This window comes from Rhinopithecus bieti, unplaced genomic scaffold (assembly GCF_001698545.2).
Source record: "Rhinopithecus bieti isolate Rb0 unplaced genomic scaffold, ASM169854v2 scaffold_19939, whole genome shotgun sequence".
In the NCBI taxonomy this organism is placed as follows: Eukaryota; Metazoa; Chordata; class Mammalia; order Primates; family Cercopithecidae; genus Rhinopithecus; species Rhinopithecus bieti.
In genome coordinates this window covers 929,711-948,405 of record NW_016810019.1, presented here as the reverse complement: position 1 = coordinate 948,405, position 18,695 = coordinate 929,711, and the positions used below count along the sequence as shown (strand labels likewise).

Genomic DNA, 18,695 nt, shown 5'->3' with positions numbered 1-18,695 from the left:
AAAAAAAAAAAAAAAAAAAAAAAAAAAAGCTGGGCATGCTGATGTACACCTATAGTCCCATCTATTTGGGAAGCTGAGCTGAAGCAGGAAGATCACTTAAGCAAGGGAAGTCAAGGCTACAGAGAGCCATGATTGTGCCACTGCACTCCAGCCTGGGTGACAGAACAAGACTGTGCCACAAAAAAAAAAAACTGAAAGCTCCCTTCTACCTATAGAGTATATTTCATCCTATAACTATCATCAACGCTCTATAATATCTGATTCCATTCTTACTTTCTTTTTTTTTGAGAGATGAAATCTCACTCTGTCGCCAGGCTGGAGTACAGTGGTGCAATCTCAGCTCACTACAACCTTTGTATCCTGGGTTCAAGTGATTCTTCTGCCTTGACTTCCCAAGTAGATGGGACTACAGAGGCATGTGCCACCACACCCAGCTAATTTTTGTACTTTTTAGTAGAGATGGGGTTTCACTATATGTTGGTCAGGCTGGTCTGGAACTCTTTATCTCAGGTGATCCACCTGCTTCGGGCTCCCAAAGTGTTGGGATTACAGGCATGAGCCACCGCATTCGGCCTATTCTCACTTTTGTAACTCTTCCTTATAATCCAAGTCCCCAACAACACTGAACTATGTATCTCTCTGCCAAAGACCACAAAGTTGCACTCTTCCTGTGAGACTGTTCTGGCCATTTACCATAGTCCATAATGTTCTTCCCCAAAAAGGCCTCTCAAATTCTTACTCATTTTGTAAGGTCTACCAACTACTACTTCCTGTATAAATCTGTTTCCCTGAGCCAGAATTAACTACTCTCTCCTCAGTTTTCCCATATATGGTCTCATTCTTAAGTACTTAGTATATTATGTCTTAGAGTTGCATATTTCTGCTTCCTGCCTTGTCCCACTATATCTTCCAAACACCATATACCAACAGTCTGGTCAACAAAGGACTATATATACAATGGTACAGCCAGGTATGTAGTAGGCTATACCACCTAGGTTTACATAAATACCCTTTACGTTCATAAAAAAACATTGCCCAATGACTCATGTCTTAGAACATGTTCCCATAGTTAAGTGACATATGACTATACTAAATTTGATCTTCCTCAAGGGCAGGGACCATATTCAGTTCACTTACTGTATTAATTGAGTTTCTACTAAATGTCAGGTCCTCTAGTAAGAACTATGAATAAGACAAATAAAATAATTTCTTATCTTCACTCAGCTGCTGATGGTGTGATATATCATATGTGTTCAACATATATTTGCTAAATAAAGATATTGCTTACTTATAATAATATACTGTTTATTCTTTGTTCACATTTACCTTGTGCTTCCATTTGCTGCTTACAACCAATCAAACCTAGAAAGAAAGATCCTTCTAGTTTTCAAAGCCTTTTAAGGCTAGACAGGAAGAAAGACCTTTGTTCTCCTCTTCCCCCCAAGAAATAATCTAGAAAATCAGCAAGCATAGAAGGAACATTCTGAAAGAGTGCACGTTATTATCAGCAGAAGAATTTAGGAACAGAACAGAGAGACTGCATTACTTGCCAGTTCTCACTGAAACACTGTCAAAGAGTGGCATCAATATTTTGTTTAAAGAGCTAAAAATACCATTCATAATAAATTATAATTCTAAAACTTTCAAATAAAATTTTATTATCTCTCACATTTAGAATTAACTGTATCTCTACTGCCTCTATTAATATGTATAACTTAAAATTTGAATGAAATCCCTGAACTGAAAGTACGTAAGATACAGACTCTTTAAAGAAATTCACCTCAACAGTCAATGATCACTAAAAAGAAGGGAAAGTAAATACATACCCATTAAATATATGCCCTAAAGAAGTTATGCAGGGCCAGGTATGGTGGCTCACATCTGTAATCCCAGCACTTTGGGAGGCCAAGGTGGGTGGATCATTTGAGGTCAGGAGTTCAAGACCAGCCTGGCCAACATGGTGAAACCCCATCTCTACTGAAAATACAAAAATTAGCTGAGTGTGGTGTGGCATACCTGTAATCCCTGCTACTAGGACAGACTAAGACAGGAGAATTCCTTGAACCCAAGAGACAGAGGTTGCAGTGAGCCAAGATTACGCCACTGAACTCCAGTCTGGGTGACAGACAGAGACTCCATCTCAAAAAAAAAAAAAAGTCATGTAGATAAAGTGATTTAATTTTTTGTTGTGAAATGCATTAGAATTTATTTTAAATTAATAATATTTAAAGACTATTTTGTCCTAATAAATTTATTTAGCTGCATATGTACAAAATTAGGTTCACTTTAAATGAAAACTCAGGACAGAAAATGAAATGTTCTTTCACTCAATAAAAGGAACTTTCTTCAAGTCTCATTTTCTAGGCAATAAAGAAATACAAGAAACAATCATGACATATTCCTAATTTTCCAAGGCAGACCTAGAAATAACGTACACCACAGGAGAAATTAAAAGTCTTTACAAGCACATAATACATTAACACCAGTTCTTTCTACTCTACTGAAAAAGGCAATTCATGCCCAACTCTTGCATTTCATGAGAAAATTTGCTGCCAAGGACAATTTATTTTAAAAACTGAGATCTTGGATAAACACTTTAAAAGAAACCTCAGTGTTTTTTTTTTGTTTGTTTGTTTGTTTGTTTTTGAGACTGAGTCTCACACAGTCACCTGGGCTGGAGTACAGCGGCGCGATGTCGGCTCACTGCAGCCTGTGCCTCCCGTGTTCAAGCGATTCTCCTGCCCCAGTTCAGCAAGTAGCTGGGATTACAGGTGCCTGCCACCATGCCCGGCTAATTTTTTGTATTTTTAGTAGAGACGGGGTTGGCCAGGCTGGTCTCGAACTCCTGACCTCTTGATTCACCGGCGTCAGCCTCCCAAAGTGCTAGGATTACAGGCTAGAGCCACTGTGCTCGGCGAAAATTCAGTTTTAAATTAAGTGAAATAAATTCTCAGATGGGCACACATCATTGCAAACAAAAGGTGACTAATGGCTACTCTTTCTGGTCCATGCTTTACAAAGATGTCGGGATTTTAGGAAAGCATCTTTTCTCCAGAAAACATTACTTGGCAAAATTAGCAACAGGAGTTGCTTTTTTTCATAAATGAATTGTTCTTTGCTTCCAAAAACAATGGGCTGGGCTTAGAACTTTGTTTGACACGTTTACCAGAGAGAGAAATGAATGCGACCAAAGAAATACAATAGTTTGGTGGCGCGGTGGCTCATATCTATAATCCCAGCACTTTGGGAGGCTGAGGCGGGTGGATCACCTGAGGTCAGGGGTTCGAAACCAGCCTGGCCAACATGGCAAAAACCCGTCTCTACTAAAAGCACAAAATAAGCTGGGCATGGTGGCACATGCCTGTAATCCAGCTACTCGGTAGGCAGAGGCAGGAGAATCACTTGAACCTGGGAGGCAGAGGTTACAGCGAGCTGAAATCATGCCATCACACCCCAGCCTGGGCAACAAGAGTGAAACTGTGTCTCAAAAAAGGTCGGGCGCAGTGGCTTACACCTGTAATCCCAGCACCTTGGGTGGCGGAGGCGGATGGATCCCTGAGGTCAGGAGTTTGACACCAGCCTGGGCAACATGGTGAAACCCCATCTCTACTAAAAACACAAAACTTAGTCAGGCATGGTGGTACGCGCCTGTAATCTCAGCTACTTGGGAGGCTGAGACAGGCAGAATTGCTTGAACCCAAGAGTTGGAGGTTGCAGTGAGTCAAGATCGCACCACTGCACTCCAGCCTGGGTGACAGAGCAAGACTCCGTCTCAAACAAACAAACAAACAAACAAACAAACAAACAGTTTTCTCCAAGAACATACAAGAAATAGTACTTCTAATCCATTGATTTATTCGTACCTTTAAAAGCTAGCTATAAATTAAGCACCAGAGTTACAGAAATTAAAATAAAATAGTCCCTTACGCTCAAATCTGTAGGGTCATGTTGGCAATAAGCAGACAATTGAAACAATATAAATATCATAATTACAGTCTGGCCAAAATGTAAAGGAGGCACAGAAAAGGCATATTCCTACTTTAGGAAGAAAATGCCATAAGAAAGGTACTCCTACACTAGAACTTGAAGACTAATTAATTAGCTAGGCAAACAGAGAAAAGGGTTAAGAGAAGGTGAAGGAAGGACATGCATAAGGAACTAGAAATATAAGCCAGTGTGCATAGTCAGAGAACTCCAAATGGCACCTTATAGGTGAAGAGCAGGTGAGGATTAGGGATTCTTCAACATCATAAGTCATTAGGGAAATATAAATTAAAACTACAGCAAGAAATCACTAGAAACCTATTATAATGGCTAAAAATTAAAAAAAAAAAAAGAAAAAAACAGACAATACTTAGTGCTAAGATCAACAGGAACTCTCATACATTGCTGGTAGAAATGCAAACTAGTGGGCCGGGCAGGGTGGCTCACACCTGTAATCCCAGAACTTTCGGAGGCTGAGGCGGGCAGATCACCTGAGCTCAGGAATTCGACACCAGCCTGGGCAACATGGTGAAACCCCGTCTCTACCAAAAACACAAAAGATTAGCCGGGGGTGGCAGCGGATATCATATCCCTCCACAGTATTGCTGGTTTCTATCACTCAACAAGCACATGGAACACACAAAGTATATCTGTAAGGAACTTACTATCTAGCTCAGGAGAAAAAAAATGTATATATGAAAAATGTATATATGAAAAAGCTAGAGGCCAGGTGTTGTGGCTCATGCCTACAATCCCAGCACTTTGGGAGGCTGACACAGGTGGATCATCTGAGGTCAGGCACTCGAGACCAGCCTGGCCAACATAGTGAAACCCCGTCTCTACTAAAAATTCAAAAATTAGCCAGGCATGGTGGTGGGCGCCTATAATCCCAGCTACTTGGGAGGCTGAGGCAGGAGAATTGCTTGAACCCAGGAAGCGGAGGTTGCAGTGGGCCAAGATCGTGCCACTGCACTCCAGCCTGGGCAGCAGAGCGAGACTCTGGCTCAAGAAAAAAAAACAAAAACAAAACGCAAACTAGTATACCCACTTTGTGAAACAATTTGGCAGTTTCTTTTTAAGTTAAAAATATACTTAACTACAATCCAGCAATCCCACTCCTAGATACTTACTCGTGAAAAGAAAACTTATGTTTACACAAAAACCTGTATATACATGTTTACAGTTCCAGCCAAAAAACTGGAAACAACTGAGAAATTCTTCAACTGGGGAGTGGGTAAGCAAACTTTGGTTCACTCATCTCCACAATTAGATTAAAAAGGACTGTTCTATGAATATACACAACAGGGAGGAATCTCAAATGTATTATGCTAAGTGAAAGATACCAGACTTAAAAGGCTACAAACTATATGATTCCATTTATATGCCATTCTTGAAATGGCCAAACTAGAGCGACAGAAAACCAGTCAATAGTTAACAGGAGCTAGAGATGGGGAAGGGCTGTCTACAAAAGGGTATGGCGGAATTTTGGGGGGTGACTGAGCTGTTCTATATGCAGCAGTCCACACTTATCTGTGGTTTTGCTTTCCTCGGTGTTTCAGTTACCCACAGTCAACTGAGGTGCAAAAATATTAATTGGACAATTCCAGAAATAAGCAATTCATAAGTTTTAAATTGCGTGCCATTCTGAGTAACATGATAAAATCTCATGCCACTGGACTCAGTCCCGCCCTGTCCCCGCCTGGTAATCATTCCTTTGTCTAGCATATCCACGCTGTATATACCACATGCCCTTCAGTCACTGACTAGCCCTCTCAATTATCAGACTGAAAAAAAACATAGTATATATAGAGTTCAGTACTACCTGTAGTTTCAGGCATCCACAAAGGGTCTTGGAATGTATCCCCCACAGAAAATGGGAGACTCCCATATCAACTGCGATGGTGGTTTTATGACTATACATGTTTCTCAAAACTCACAGAACCATATACTAAAAAGAATAAAGTTTACTATATGTAAAATATACCTAATTTTAAAACAAAAGAAAAGGATAAGGGATCCTAGCTACAAAAGACTGAAAAATGATGCAAGAGCTAGTCATATCTGAGGGGTCCTGTTAAGAAGCTCTACATTTTATCCTTGAAGCAACAGATGTCCCAAATGATCTCAAAAAACGGGTAGAGGCAATTCAGTTCCGTATTATTAAGAACACTGACAACAGTTATAGACTAGAATAAGAGCAAAACAGGGAGCAACTGGAGACCCATCAACCAACTACCTCAGAGTAATTCAGCAGATAAATAATTGAGATCTGACTAAGGGAGAGGCAGTAGAGATGAACAGAAAAGTTAAAAGCAAGAAATTCTCAAGTTTCTAGCAATAGTGAAACCACCAACCAAATGATTTTTTTTTTAGAAAAAGATTTTAAACAAGCTAAATTTAAATGCCTGCGGGACATTCAAATGCAAACATTTGGTTAGACACGTTGTCTGGAGCTTAAGGGAATAAACCAAGATGTAGCATTAGATTCAAGAATCATCAGGGTATTCGCAGGCAAATATGAGGTCAAGTTCATATAATCTGAAGTATAAAAAGAATCAGCTTACTGATTATACAGCTTGTAAAGTGAGAAATGGTGACAATCGTGTGCCTATTTCAATGATGGGGCCTCTCTCAACCACTCTATCCTTGGCATCTCTAATTTTCTCTTTGGCTTGATTACCCTGAGAAAACTGAGGCAGTTACATAAAAAGCTGTCACTGAATTCCAAGTTTTTATTTTCTGTTGTTCATACTGTTGACATCGAGAATATTCAGCCAATAAAGGAGTAATCTACTGAATACACTTAACTGGTTAATTAAACACAGGAGGACTACTAAGAGGGGTTTGATTTGAGGTCCATCTGACTGACCTCACAGGGCAACTTATCCACACAGCCCAACAGCTTTGTCTTGGTAACTCAACGAACAACCCTATGGCTGCTTTAAGAGACTTCTGATATGCAGTAAAGTTATGAGGAAATACTATAGGATAGATCCAATGACTGTAGGTAATTAGTGCTTAACCAGGGATAGGCACCAAAATTCAGTGTGGAGCTTTCTCAAAATGCCTATCTTGCCCAAAGCTCTACTTCCAAAAATTCTAATTTAGGAACTTTTGGGGTAAGGCCCAAAAATTACTATAGTTTTAATAGTCTCATAAGTGATTCTGATATCCACACAAACCACACACCAATCCCAAGCTGAAAAGCAATATATTAAATTTGGTTCCAGGCCCTACCATGGAATTCTCATTTGGAACTTTCTAAACCACATCCTAAACCTTGAAAATCTCCTCTGGTTGACAGCATACAAATACACATTTCTCAGCTAAAACCTAAAATTCTAAGCCCAACATCTGTAAAATGCCCATGAATCACCAACTGACTATGATTACTGGCTTTGAGAGCATTTAACTTCTTAGCAGAATTCAGGAAAAAGCAGTGTAAGAAAAGTCATGGAAAATGAGTCACTGTCCCTCCATTCCTTAATTCCAATTCTCCATTTTAATAATAAACCTACCAGAAAAGCTCAGTTAATATTACCAACTCAAGCTTTAACTTCAACTAGTATTTAAGCATAACCAGATCCAATCTGCTATACTGGAATATTCAGATTCCACTTTTCCAATTACCAAAATTTCCAGGATCCCAACTTTCCAATTACATCATAAACATTATGAAATCAAAACAAAAAAAACTAACAAATGATTTTTCTCACCAAAATTTACACTTACCCATCTCTTCCCTTACTGACAATCTTTACTTCAAAATAATAAATCCCACAGGCTGCTGGTATTGGATGCGTGGCTCGAACTGACGCTGCATCTTTTGGGGTTTTGCCATGACCTGCATATGAAACAGGAAGGAAAAAAGAAGTCACATGAGATATTCACTGAAAATGAAAACCTTAAACAATTCAGGAAGATACAGGTTTTGGAATGATGTATAATTTCTGCTATCAATTCAAATACTCAATAAAACGTTTATCATCACCACGAACCCAATATGCAAACTAGCCCAAGTTAACCACACAACTCTTCACACTATTATTAGTTTTATTAAGATTGCAGAATCCGAATATGTAAATTGAACCTAGCAGCCTTTTCTGCAATTAAATAAAAGATGTTATAGAGTACACTATATTTTAAGAGGAAAAGGCTGTATGAAGAACATGAGAGAAAGATCTTAATTTTATCAGGTCTAAATTTGCATATAACTTATATAATTTCTGTACACTCTTGCCAAAGGCCTGCTCTTTAAACCAGAAGCATCTATATCGTATATTTCTAAGTGAAACCTTACACAATTACATTGAATTGGCAAAACAGCTTTCTTAAGAATTTACAATTTTGTTCTTTGGTATAGTCTTATTAATTAAAGCTAATTCATAAAATCTCTTGGGCCAATAACAGCCTATTGAGAAATACATCTAATTTCTAAATGTATTTTTTTCTTTGTAAACAACAGAAATAACACCATGCCACTGCTGACATTTTAGAAAATCTGTTAGATAATGCCTTTTAAACTTTTTAAACCAGCTATTCCTCAATTCTAATCCCATAGGGTTTGCTAAACTCACAATCACTTCCCCTGCCTCTCGCTCAAGACACAAACTACCTTGAAAGCTAGCATGTGAACAATATTAAGAGAAAATATGTCCATAAAACCATGGGAGAATAAAGACAGAAGTTGAAGTAGCATGTCAGAAAGTACTCGAAGAGCATGAGTGAGACAAGTCTCCATAATCCCCATAATCCCCAGAAGGACTGCATGAGACACAATACTCTAAATCATTATTTGGGTGTTCTAGTTAAATATGCTCCACGCAATACAAACTTCGCATTAATCTTTCAGTCATACTATAAAATTATCTTCATGGGTAGCAGAATTCTCCTCAAATTTATCGTGATTGTTTTAAAACTAAATGCCTTAAGTCAAAAATTGCATCTTAAGATACACAACCATCACACATGAATGAGATCATATCCTCCCTTACCATACATTTCACCAAATTTACCAAATTTCCAACATATGCCTTATTATTATTAAATACTTAAGATTACACTTGCAATGCAAATTAGTACATGTTCATACCCCCCACTCCCCCTACAAAAAAAAGAATGAATTCTGCCACTCCTTCCATTACCATGAAAACTTGGATTATGGGCAGAAGTTCTTTTAGCCTGGTGACCATAAGGCATCAACAAGCTTGGCTAGGAAGACAAAAATGGAAGCAACAATATTTACATGCATCGAAACTACTTTAACATATGATACAGGTAATAGATTTACACTGAGCTAAACAGCAGAAAAGAAACAACTGCACAAATCTGTGCACTAGTCACTTTTTAATAAAATTTAATTATGGTGGCAGTAAAACACATTTTTCAGTCAAAATATGTTCAAATAAGTTACCTGAGAAAAGGCCATGGAAACCACATATTTAAAAATTAGATAGTTACAAATAAATCTATAGAAAACTAAACAGAATCTAACTGCAGTCCTAAATCCACTAATTTTTTTTAAGGGGAGTGACCCAAACTTTTAGGGATAAAGTAATCCCAAATTAATTCTTAATAACAAATAATAGTTACATATATTTAATACTGTGTGGAACGCACTGTTCTAACGTATTAAGTTTATTAACTCATTCAATATCTAAAACAACCCCATGAGGTAGGTGCCATTTATTATCATTTCATAGTTGAGGAATCTAAGATAAGGAAACTCGCCCAAAGTCATACTGCTAAATGAGAATTCCAAAGCAGGATTTATGCTGGGATTTAAATTCAAGAAACCTGATCTAGTGTGAGCTCTGAACCGACATGAAGGATTTAGTTACAATGAACTTTTGGGGATCACCTCACATATCCCCATGTCCTATTCCGGCTACTTCTATGGGAAAAGAGAAAGAAACTAATATTTGAAAGTAAACAGTCTCTCAAAGAGTTACGTGCTTTTGTATGGATTTTCTCATTCAACATTTATGAAATAGGTATTATTTAACCTCACTTTTGAAATGAAGAAATTTGTAATCTGTCAGGGCCTACAGAAAAAAAAATAAAAATTTTTACACATTATACACCCTGCCCTAAATTGGTAGAAACATATATTAAATCCATGCATGAATTAAAATCCCATACATTTTTCCACTATGCAAAATTACTATAAAGTACAAGTTATAAATCTTCAAGTATCCATTGTATTTGTTATGATTCACTGCAGATAAATTCTGTAAATGTTAAAACTAAAAAGATTTGTTTCATGTTTAAATTTAAATTAGATGTAAAAGGTGTAAGTAAAAGTTTAAATGCAAGATTAAAAGGTTTCATACTATTTCTTAAATGAGACCAGTACAAGTTGAGTATCCTTTATCTGACATGCTTGGGACCAGAAGTGTTTTAGATTTTTTCAGATTTTACAATATTTGCACATACTTACCAGTTGAGCATCCTAAATCCAAAAATCCAAAATCTAAAATGTTTCAATGAGCATTTCCTTTGAGCCGGGCGTGGTGGCTCATGCCTGTAATTCCAGCACTTTGGGAGGCTGAGGCGGGTGGATCACTTGAGCTCAGGAGTTCAAGACCAGTGAAACCCTGTCTGTACTAAAAATACAAAAATTAGCCTGGCGTGGTAGTGTGCACCTGTAATCCCAGCTACTCAGGAGGCTGAGACACAAGCATCACTTGAACTTGGGAGGCAGAGTTTGCAGTGACCCAACAGTGCCACTGCACTCCAGCCTGGGCAACAGAGTGAGACTCTGTCTCAAAAATAAAAATACATACAATCAAGTTTTGAATTCTGAAAGCATTTTGAATTTAAGATTTGGGATGCTCAAACTTGTAATATCAGCAGCAAAGGGCCTATTTCTAACAACGCTTATCACCTGAAAGTTTATTACCTTAAATTCTGTGGTAATCAAAAGACAACCTCACACTACCAAAGCTTCCACTTTTAAAACTACAAAGTCCTCAGTATTGTTTTCTATGTGGCTTTAGAAGAAAACACACGTAATACTTCCTAATTCTAAGGCTAGCTAGTTTAGCTCTCTTTATTCAAACAATCCGATGGAAAGAGTCTGAATAAACCATTCTACCCCATTCCCACTCCCATCCATTCTCCAACAGGCAGCCAGCCAGTGCCTTTCTGGAAACATAAATCAGTTGTCCTTATATCACCAGCTCTCAATACAACGAAGATTCCTTCCAAAGCCTCCCCTTTGGCCTAGGAAAAAGACATGCTTTCTGAACACCTTGTCTGACCTTGCTCTCCACCCGCACTTTCCACCTCCTTTCTGCTCCAGTCACATCAGCACTATTTCAATTCTTCACATTGATCAGGCCAGAGTCTGTACACATGCTATACCCTCCACCTTTCCTTCTTAGCCTGAGTAGGTCCTACTCACACTTTAAATCTTAGCTCAAGCTTTACTTCCTCAAATATTCTTTCTCTAATCTCTCCAACTTGGTTGAAGCTCCTTTTTACAAGCCCTCAAACATGTATCTCTCCTGTACATTCACATACTTAACACTCACGTGTAATTATTTTTTCCCTGCATTTTAATTCCTGAACCTCTTTATTCCCACTAACTTGCACTCTAACTTCAATCATTCCTTCTTGAAGAAGCAAAAGCCCAAGACCCAGAGTCTAAAGCTGCAATGGACCAAGCCACCTGTAATATCGGGCACAGTGAAAATTTAACTGGGCTTTCATTTTATTAGGACTGTAATTTTTGTGGTGTTCTGATTAGTGCTTACAAAGTTCCCAAGGTTTTAAGTGGTTGCTCCAGCTCTATTTACAGTTCACATAAGTCCTGTTACTTTTAGCGCACTGATTTTGTGGAAAACATGGTTTTCCAGCCACGCATTCATGACATTATTGCAGAAACACCGGTATCTTCCTCCAGAATACACCATCCTGTTCCATCCCCTTTCTAAAGCCTTCACATCTATACTTCCTCTTCAACATCATGGGAACTCTAATTCCTCAAACTCTTCGTGTTTTTTTCTCCCTTTTTCCTCTTCCAGGACAGGCTACATGGTAATCACTTAAAGCTCTCAAATATCCTTGATTTCCCTCATATGCCCATCCTTCTATCATATGCAACCAGCAAAACAACACTCTCAATATTACAATCTACCTTCGCCACTTCCTCACTGGACAGTTGACCTCCACTGAATAAAGTTCAAAATCTTACAGTCACTGCTATGAACTAATGATGTCAACTGAGCACTCTCAATGCTACCAACAATATTTTTAGAAATGTTCAGTTTATTCCCTATTCCTCTCAATGGCTAGTCCACATTTTCATCATTACTTTAAGCTTTACATCCTCTACTCAAATTCATAAGCAAAGTACCTCACCTCTTATCAAGAAAACAGGAGTCCAGTTGGGTGCAGTGGCTCACACCTGTAATCCCAGCACTTTGGGAGGCAAAGGCAGGTGGATCACCTGAGGTCAGGAGTTTGAGACCAGCCTGGCCAACGTAAAACCCCATCTCCACTAAAAATACAAAAAGTAGCCAGGCATGGTAGTGCCCACCTGTATTCCCAGCTACTTGGGAGGCTGAGGCAGAAGAATGGCTTGAACCCTGGAGGCAGACGTTGCAGTGAGCCGAGATTGTACCACTGCACTCCAGCCTGGGCGACAAGAGCGAGGCTCCATCTCAAAAAAAACAAACAAACAAACAAAAAAAACTCCAGGAGAGGCCAATGTGGGTGGATCACTTGAGGTCAGGAGTTTGAGACCAGCCTAGCCAACATGGCGAAACCCCATCTCTACTAAAAACATAAAAATTAGCCAGGCATCATGGTGGGTGCATGTAATGTCAGCTACTCAGGAGGCTGAGGCAGGAGAATTACTTCAACCTGGGATCTGGCCTAGGCAACAAAGCGGGACCGTCTCAAGAAAAAAAAAAAATAATAATAACCACGTAGGCTAATCAATTTTATTTGTTAAAATGTTAAATTTTGTATACATTTACTGGAACACCATACCTTGGACTAATATAATATTTTCATTTAATTTATGTCGCTTCGGTTTTACCTACACAACCAAATTAAAACAAGATTGACTAAGAAATGACACAATGGTCTCTAACACAATACTCTCTAAAGGAATTTTTAAAGATAATTTTGGTTATGTGGAATTTTCATCTTCTATGCTGACATTAGAAGCTAAACTCCAGGTAAAATGTAACTCCACTATCAGCTATTAAAATTAGAGGAAAAAAAAAATTCCACCTTAACCTCTATCCTCCTCTAGGAAACGCCTAACCCTAATCTCTTCCTTCATCTATATTTCTCAAGGATAATCTCTATCCACTATCCTCTCTACTTGGTCCTTTCATTTACTCTTTCAACCCACTGAAATCTGGTTTTTGCCCCATCACTCAATTCAAACTGCTCTCCCTAAAGTCACAATGATCTAATTTCCCAATGTAGTGGAAAACTATTTGTACCTATCCTACTAAACCTATCTGTTGCAATACACACTAAATATCACTTCCTCGTTTCTACTAGGGAGGGTGGGGAGGCTGTCTGAGACAGTGTCTCATTCTGTTGCCCAGGTTAGAATGTAGTGGCATGATCACCGCTTGCTGCAGCCTCAACTTCCCGGGTTCAAGCAGTCCTCCCACTCGACTTCCCAAAGTGCTGAGATTACAGGTGTGAGCCACTGCACCTTCCTGTGCTCAGCTTCTGTGATACCAATCTCCATGATGTCTAGGGACCTACCATTTCTTTTGGGGCTCCCTCCAGTCTTTCAACGTTGGTGTTTTTCAGGGTCCCATCTTTGGTCCACTGCTTTTTCTCACTCTATTACATATTCTCCCTCTCTCAAATACTCTGAGTTCCAACTACCACCTACCAGTGACTCCTAAATCAGTCATGACCTAGACTTCTCTCTCAAGCTTCAGGTCAATTATAGTTAACTATCAACCCTTCCTAGGAGAAACTGTCTCACACATCGTCCCTACTGAAAGAAGTGAGATCCAGACTATCCTTGTACCAGGAGGGTATTTTGTATTTTATAATTACCACCACTCCTACAGCTGATTCAACACAGGTTAGCACCTGACTTGAAGGCCGCCAATTCACAACACAGTCTGTAATGAAAAGCTCTGCCCAACTAAGAATCATAGCTATTAGCCAGGCCAATCTGTTAAGTCTCTCAGGAATTTGACATAGGAAGGAAAGGATAAGCCAGTCAGTAGGGAAAAAGAAATAAGAAAACAACCAGAAACTAGTGATTGGAGCTGAGTCATTTTAATAGAATAGAATAAAGTCATGAAATCCAACTGTTAAGACCATTTAGAGCCCCCTTAACTCCAAAAGACCTGTTCCTGTTCTTTCTGTAAGGCTTGTTCCTTTGGCTTATTCAGGTTTCCCCGAAGTCAGATCACAGGGCTGAGATTCCCATTTTTACTTATCTCCAACTATACTGTAATACAGTCTTCTTCACAATCATTATTTTATTCATGGTTCACTGGAAGAGCCTAACAGCTAAAAACTCAAACATCATCCTAACAGAGGTGGAAACCCATTTTCCTTGAGTTCTCTCACCATCGTTCCTCATATCCTCTCAGTACTACTTTTAAAGATCTCACAAATATATCTGCCTTTCTCTGTCCCTACCACTGACCCAGCTGAGGTCATTTCTAACATGGTCTACTGCAACAGTCTTCTAAATCAGTTTGCTATTTCCACTCTTGTAACCTCTTGAATCTATCTTCCAATCAGCTGTGTAATCTGACAAAAATGAAGATATGAGCCAGTCCCTTCCCATTTAAAATCCTTTGATGATTCTCCATCTCCTACCGAGTAAGATCTAAACTCAACAAAATATTCCATAGGGCTCCTAACTGGGCCAGGTACAGTGGCTCCTGCCTATAATCCTAGCACTTTGGGAGGCTAAGGCAGGCAGATGACTTGAGCTCAGGAATTCGAGACCAGCCTGAGCAACATGGCAAAATCCCATCTCTACAAAAAAATACAAAAAATTAGCTGGGTGTGGTGGTGCGTGCCTGTAGTTGCAGCTATTCAGGATGTTGAGGTGGGAGGATCACTTGAGCCCAGGAGGCAGAGGTTGCAGTGGGCCTAGATCGCACCACTGCATTCCAGCCTGGACAATGGAGTCAGACCCTGTCCCAAAAATAAAATAAAATAAAATTTAAAAATCTCCTAATTGATCTTTTCGCAGATGCTCCTTGTCACATACTCTAAATGCTAACCCAAAATTGTAAAACCAGACACATAAAGTAATTCTCTATGTTTTTGCTTTTCCTTCATTTGCAACACCTAGCCCCTCCCTTTCTCCTATATCCTACTCATCTTTTAAGACTGACCACTAGCCTCGACTCCTCCAAGAAGCTATCCCTGATACCTGAACTTCCTTCATTCTTTCCAGTGTCAGCCTGGGTTAGACGCTCCTCCTATCTTCACAGTACTCTTTATAATATTTCCCTTACTACTCTATTTTATGTCCTCTGAGCTCTCTGAATTCAATGACAGTATCTTCTTCACCTTTGAGTGTCAGAATCTAGCACAGAGTAAACATGCACTAAAAGCTTATTAAATAAATGAAGAAATGAACAGTGAGAAACACAAATAAATTGTCTAGTCTAGCAGAATATACACCATCCGGCCGGGGATGGTGGCTCATGCCTATAATCCCAGCACTTTGGGAAGCCGAGGCAGGCAGATCACTTGAGGTCAGGAGTTTCAGACCAGCCTGGCCAACATGGCAAAACCCCGTCTCTACTAAATATACAAAAATTAGCCAGGCATGGTAGCAGGTGTTTGTAATCCCGGCTACTTGGGAGGCTGACGCTGGAAAGTCGCTTGAATCCAGGAGATGGAGGCTGCAGTGAGCCAAGACAGCGCCACCACTGCACTTCGGCCTGGGCAACAGAGCAAGATTCCATCTCAAAAAAAATAAAAAAAGAATATACATCATTATCGTCTACTATTCTGCATGATTATTAGATTTACTTGATTCTTGCAGTTACCAACTGGCATTTTTAAACCTAATTTCCCAAAATCTTGGCAAGTAATAATTCAATGCCTTAATTTTAAAGAACATTTTTAGGCCAGGCACAGTGGCTCACGCCTGTAATCCCAGAACTTTGGGAGGCGGAGGTGGGCAGATCACCAGGTTAGGAGATCAAGACCATCCTGACTAATGAAGAAATCCTGTCTCTACTAAAAATACAAAAAATAAGCCAGGCGTGGTAGCGGGCGCCTGTAGTCCCAGCTACTGGGGAGGATGAGGCAGGAGAACGGTGTGAACCCAGGAGGCAGGGCTTGCAGTGAGAGGAGATTGCACCACTGCCCTCCAGCCTGGGCGACACAGCAAAACTCTGACTCAAAAAAAAACAAAAAACAAAAAACAAACACAAAAGAAACATTTTTTGTATCAACCCCATAATGCTTAACAGACATTTGTACTTGTAAGCTTGTAAGCAAGCATGTTGAAATATTTGTTCAACCTTAAAAAGTGCAGGAAATTAGATAAGCAATTATATTTAGGAAATGTTCAAGGACTAATGACGGGGGGTACAGGTGGGAAAGACAGAGTAAGTATAACAAAAGTTCAACCTATTTGGTTAGATGTTGTCCACAACATTTCAATTAAAAAGTGCAATTCTGGCCACACAGTGGCTCACGCCTGTAATCCCAGCACTTTGGGAGGCCGAGGCGGGCGGATCACGAGGTCAAGAGATCAAGACCATCCTGGCCAACATGTTGAAACCTCCTCGCTACTAAAAATACAAAAATTAGCCAGGTGTGGTAGCGCACGCCTATAGTCCCAGATACTCAGGAGGCTAAGGCAGAAGAATTGCTTGAACCCGGGAGGCTGAGGTTGCAGGGAGCCGAGATGGCACCACCGTACTCCAGCCTAGCAACAGCAGAGCGAGACTCCATCTTAAAAAAAAAAAAAAAAAAGGACAGCTCAGGCCAGGCGCAGTGGCTCATGCCTGTAATCCCAGCACTTTGGGAGGCCGAGGCGGGCGGATCATCTGAGGTCAGGAGTTCAAGACCAGCCTGGCCAACATGGTGAAACCCCGTCTCTACTAAACATGTAAGAATTAGCCAGGCATGGTGGTGAGTGCCTGTAATCCCAGCTACTCAGTAGGCTGAGGCAGGAGAACTGCATGAACCCAGGAGAGGTTGCAATGAGCAGAGTTTGTGCCACTGCACTCTAGCCTGGGCGAAAGAGCAAGACTCTGTCTCAAAAACAAAAAAACGCAATTCACTATTTTTTCTTTGGGTCTCACTCTGTCACCCAGGCCATCATGGCTCACTGAAGCCTCAACCTCCTGGGCTCAACCAATCCTCCTCCCTCAGCCTACTAATACTAAGTAGCTGGGATTTCAGGTATGGGCCACTTAGCCCGGCTAACTTTTAGGGGTAGAGAGATGGGGTACCACTATGTTGCCCAGGCTGGTCTAGAACTCCTGGGCTCAAGCGATCCTTCTACTTTGGCCTCCCAAAGTGCTGGGATTACAAATGTAAGCCACCACACTCACTGAAATTCACTATTTCATTGCTTCTTATAATTCCCAACTTTCATTTATCTTGCATATCTCTTAAACTGTCCTAAATCAGTAAAATCAAGGTGTCTGGACTTTTTTGAAGCACTGTGTTCCAGTTACCTTTTTCCCCCAGAGTAAGTATTTTCAATGTGGACTTTTCTGAAGCACCGTGTTCCAGTTACCTTTTTCCCCCAGAGTAAGTATTTTCAATCTCAACTATTCTTTAAAAGTTCTAAATGTAATCACAGGATTTTATCTACTTGAGATAATTAAGTCTCATATGAACTAAAACAGGCAATACTATGGTCTTGTGAAAAGAACACTAGATCTGGAGTTAGTGAAAATTTTCAATCCTGACTTACTTATGACTGGGAAGATCTAACCTCCAGGTTCTACCACTCTCTAAAATTTAAAATGAAAATTCCAGGATCTTGTCCAGATCCACTAGTGTGTGTATATATAAAACACTCTATAAAATATCCAAATAGTGGTAACAACTAGAAAAATATAAAAATGCAATCTGTTGAAACATTTAGACTAAATTCATTGTCATATTCATTAAAATTATTTAAAGTAAAATAAAGTTATCATCATAACTTTAACAAGTCTAAACTTGTCACATTTGTACTTATCCAATACTGACAACAATTTCAAAAATAAGAGGGACTACCCCTGGGTTTTTCAACAGTTGTATGACTGCGAAGCAAAAGGCCTTCCAAAAAATTTCAGATACACTACACATATCCTGTAGTTATTCCTCTGCAATCCAATCAACCTTATCTGCATGTCCAGTATTATTCAACATTAATCTCTTCAAATCATTTAAGGAACAATACTGCTTCCAAAAGCAGTAATTTCAATTTAGAACATCTTAAAAACAGAATACAGGCTGGACACAGTGGCTCAGGCTTGTAATTCCGGTACTTTGGGAAGCCAAGGTGGGAGGATCACTTGAGCCCAGACATTCAACACCAGCCTGGGCAACACAGTAAGACCCCATCTCCATCCGAAAAAATTACAACTTAGCCCAGCATAGCGACAGGAGCTTGTGGTCCCCGCTACTTGGGCGACTGAGGCAGGGGGATGCCTTGAGCCTAGGAGGTCAAGACTGCACTGAGCCATGATCGCACCACTGCACTCCAACAAGGCAACAGAGTTGAAACCCAATCAAAAAAA

At 39.7% G+C, this 18,695-nt stretch overlaps 1 protein-coding gene across 1 annotated transcript in view; it reads right to left on the bottom strand.

Annotated features, from left to right (window-relative positions):
* Nucleotides 1-18,695, bottom strand: part of RANBP9 (RAN binding protein 9) — a gene marked incomplete at its 5' end in the record, with an annotated part of 96,270 nt that overhangs the window by 71,573 nt on the left and 6,002 nt on the right. Inside the window, one exon of the mRNA XM_017891114.1 lies at nucleotides 7,717-7,828. Coding sequence (XP_017746603.1) covers nucleotides 7,717-7,828 — 112 coding nt within the window. The remainder of the gene's footprint in view (nucleotides 1-7,716; nucleotides 7,829-18,695) is intronic.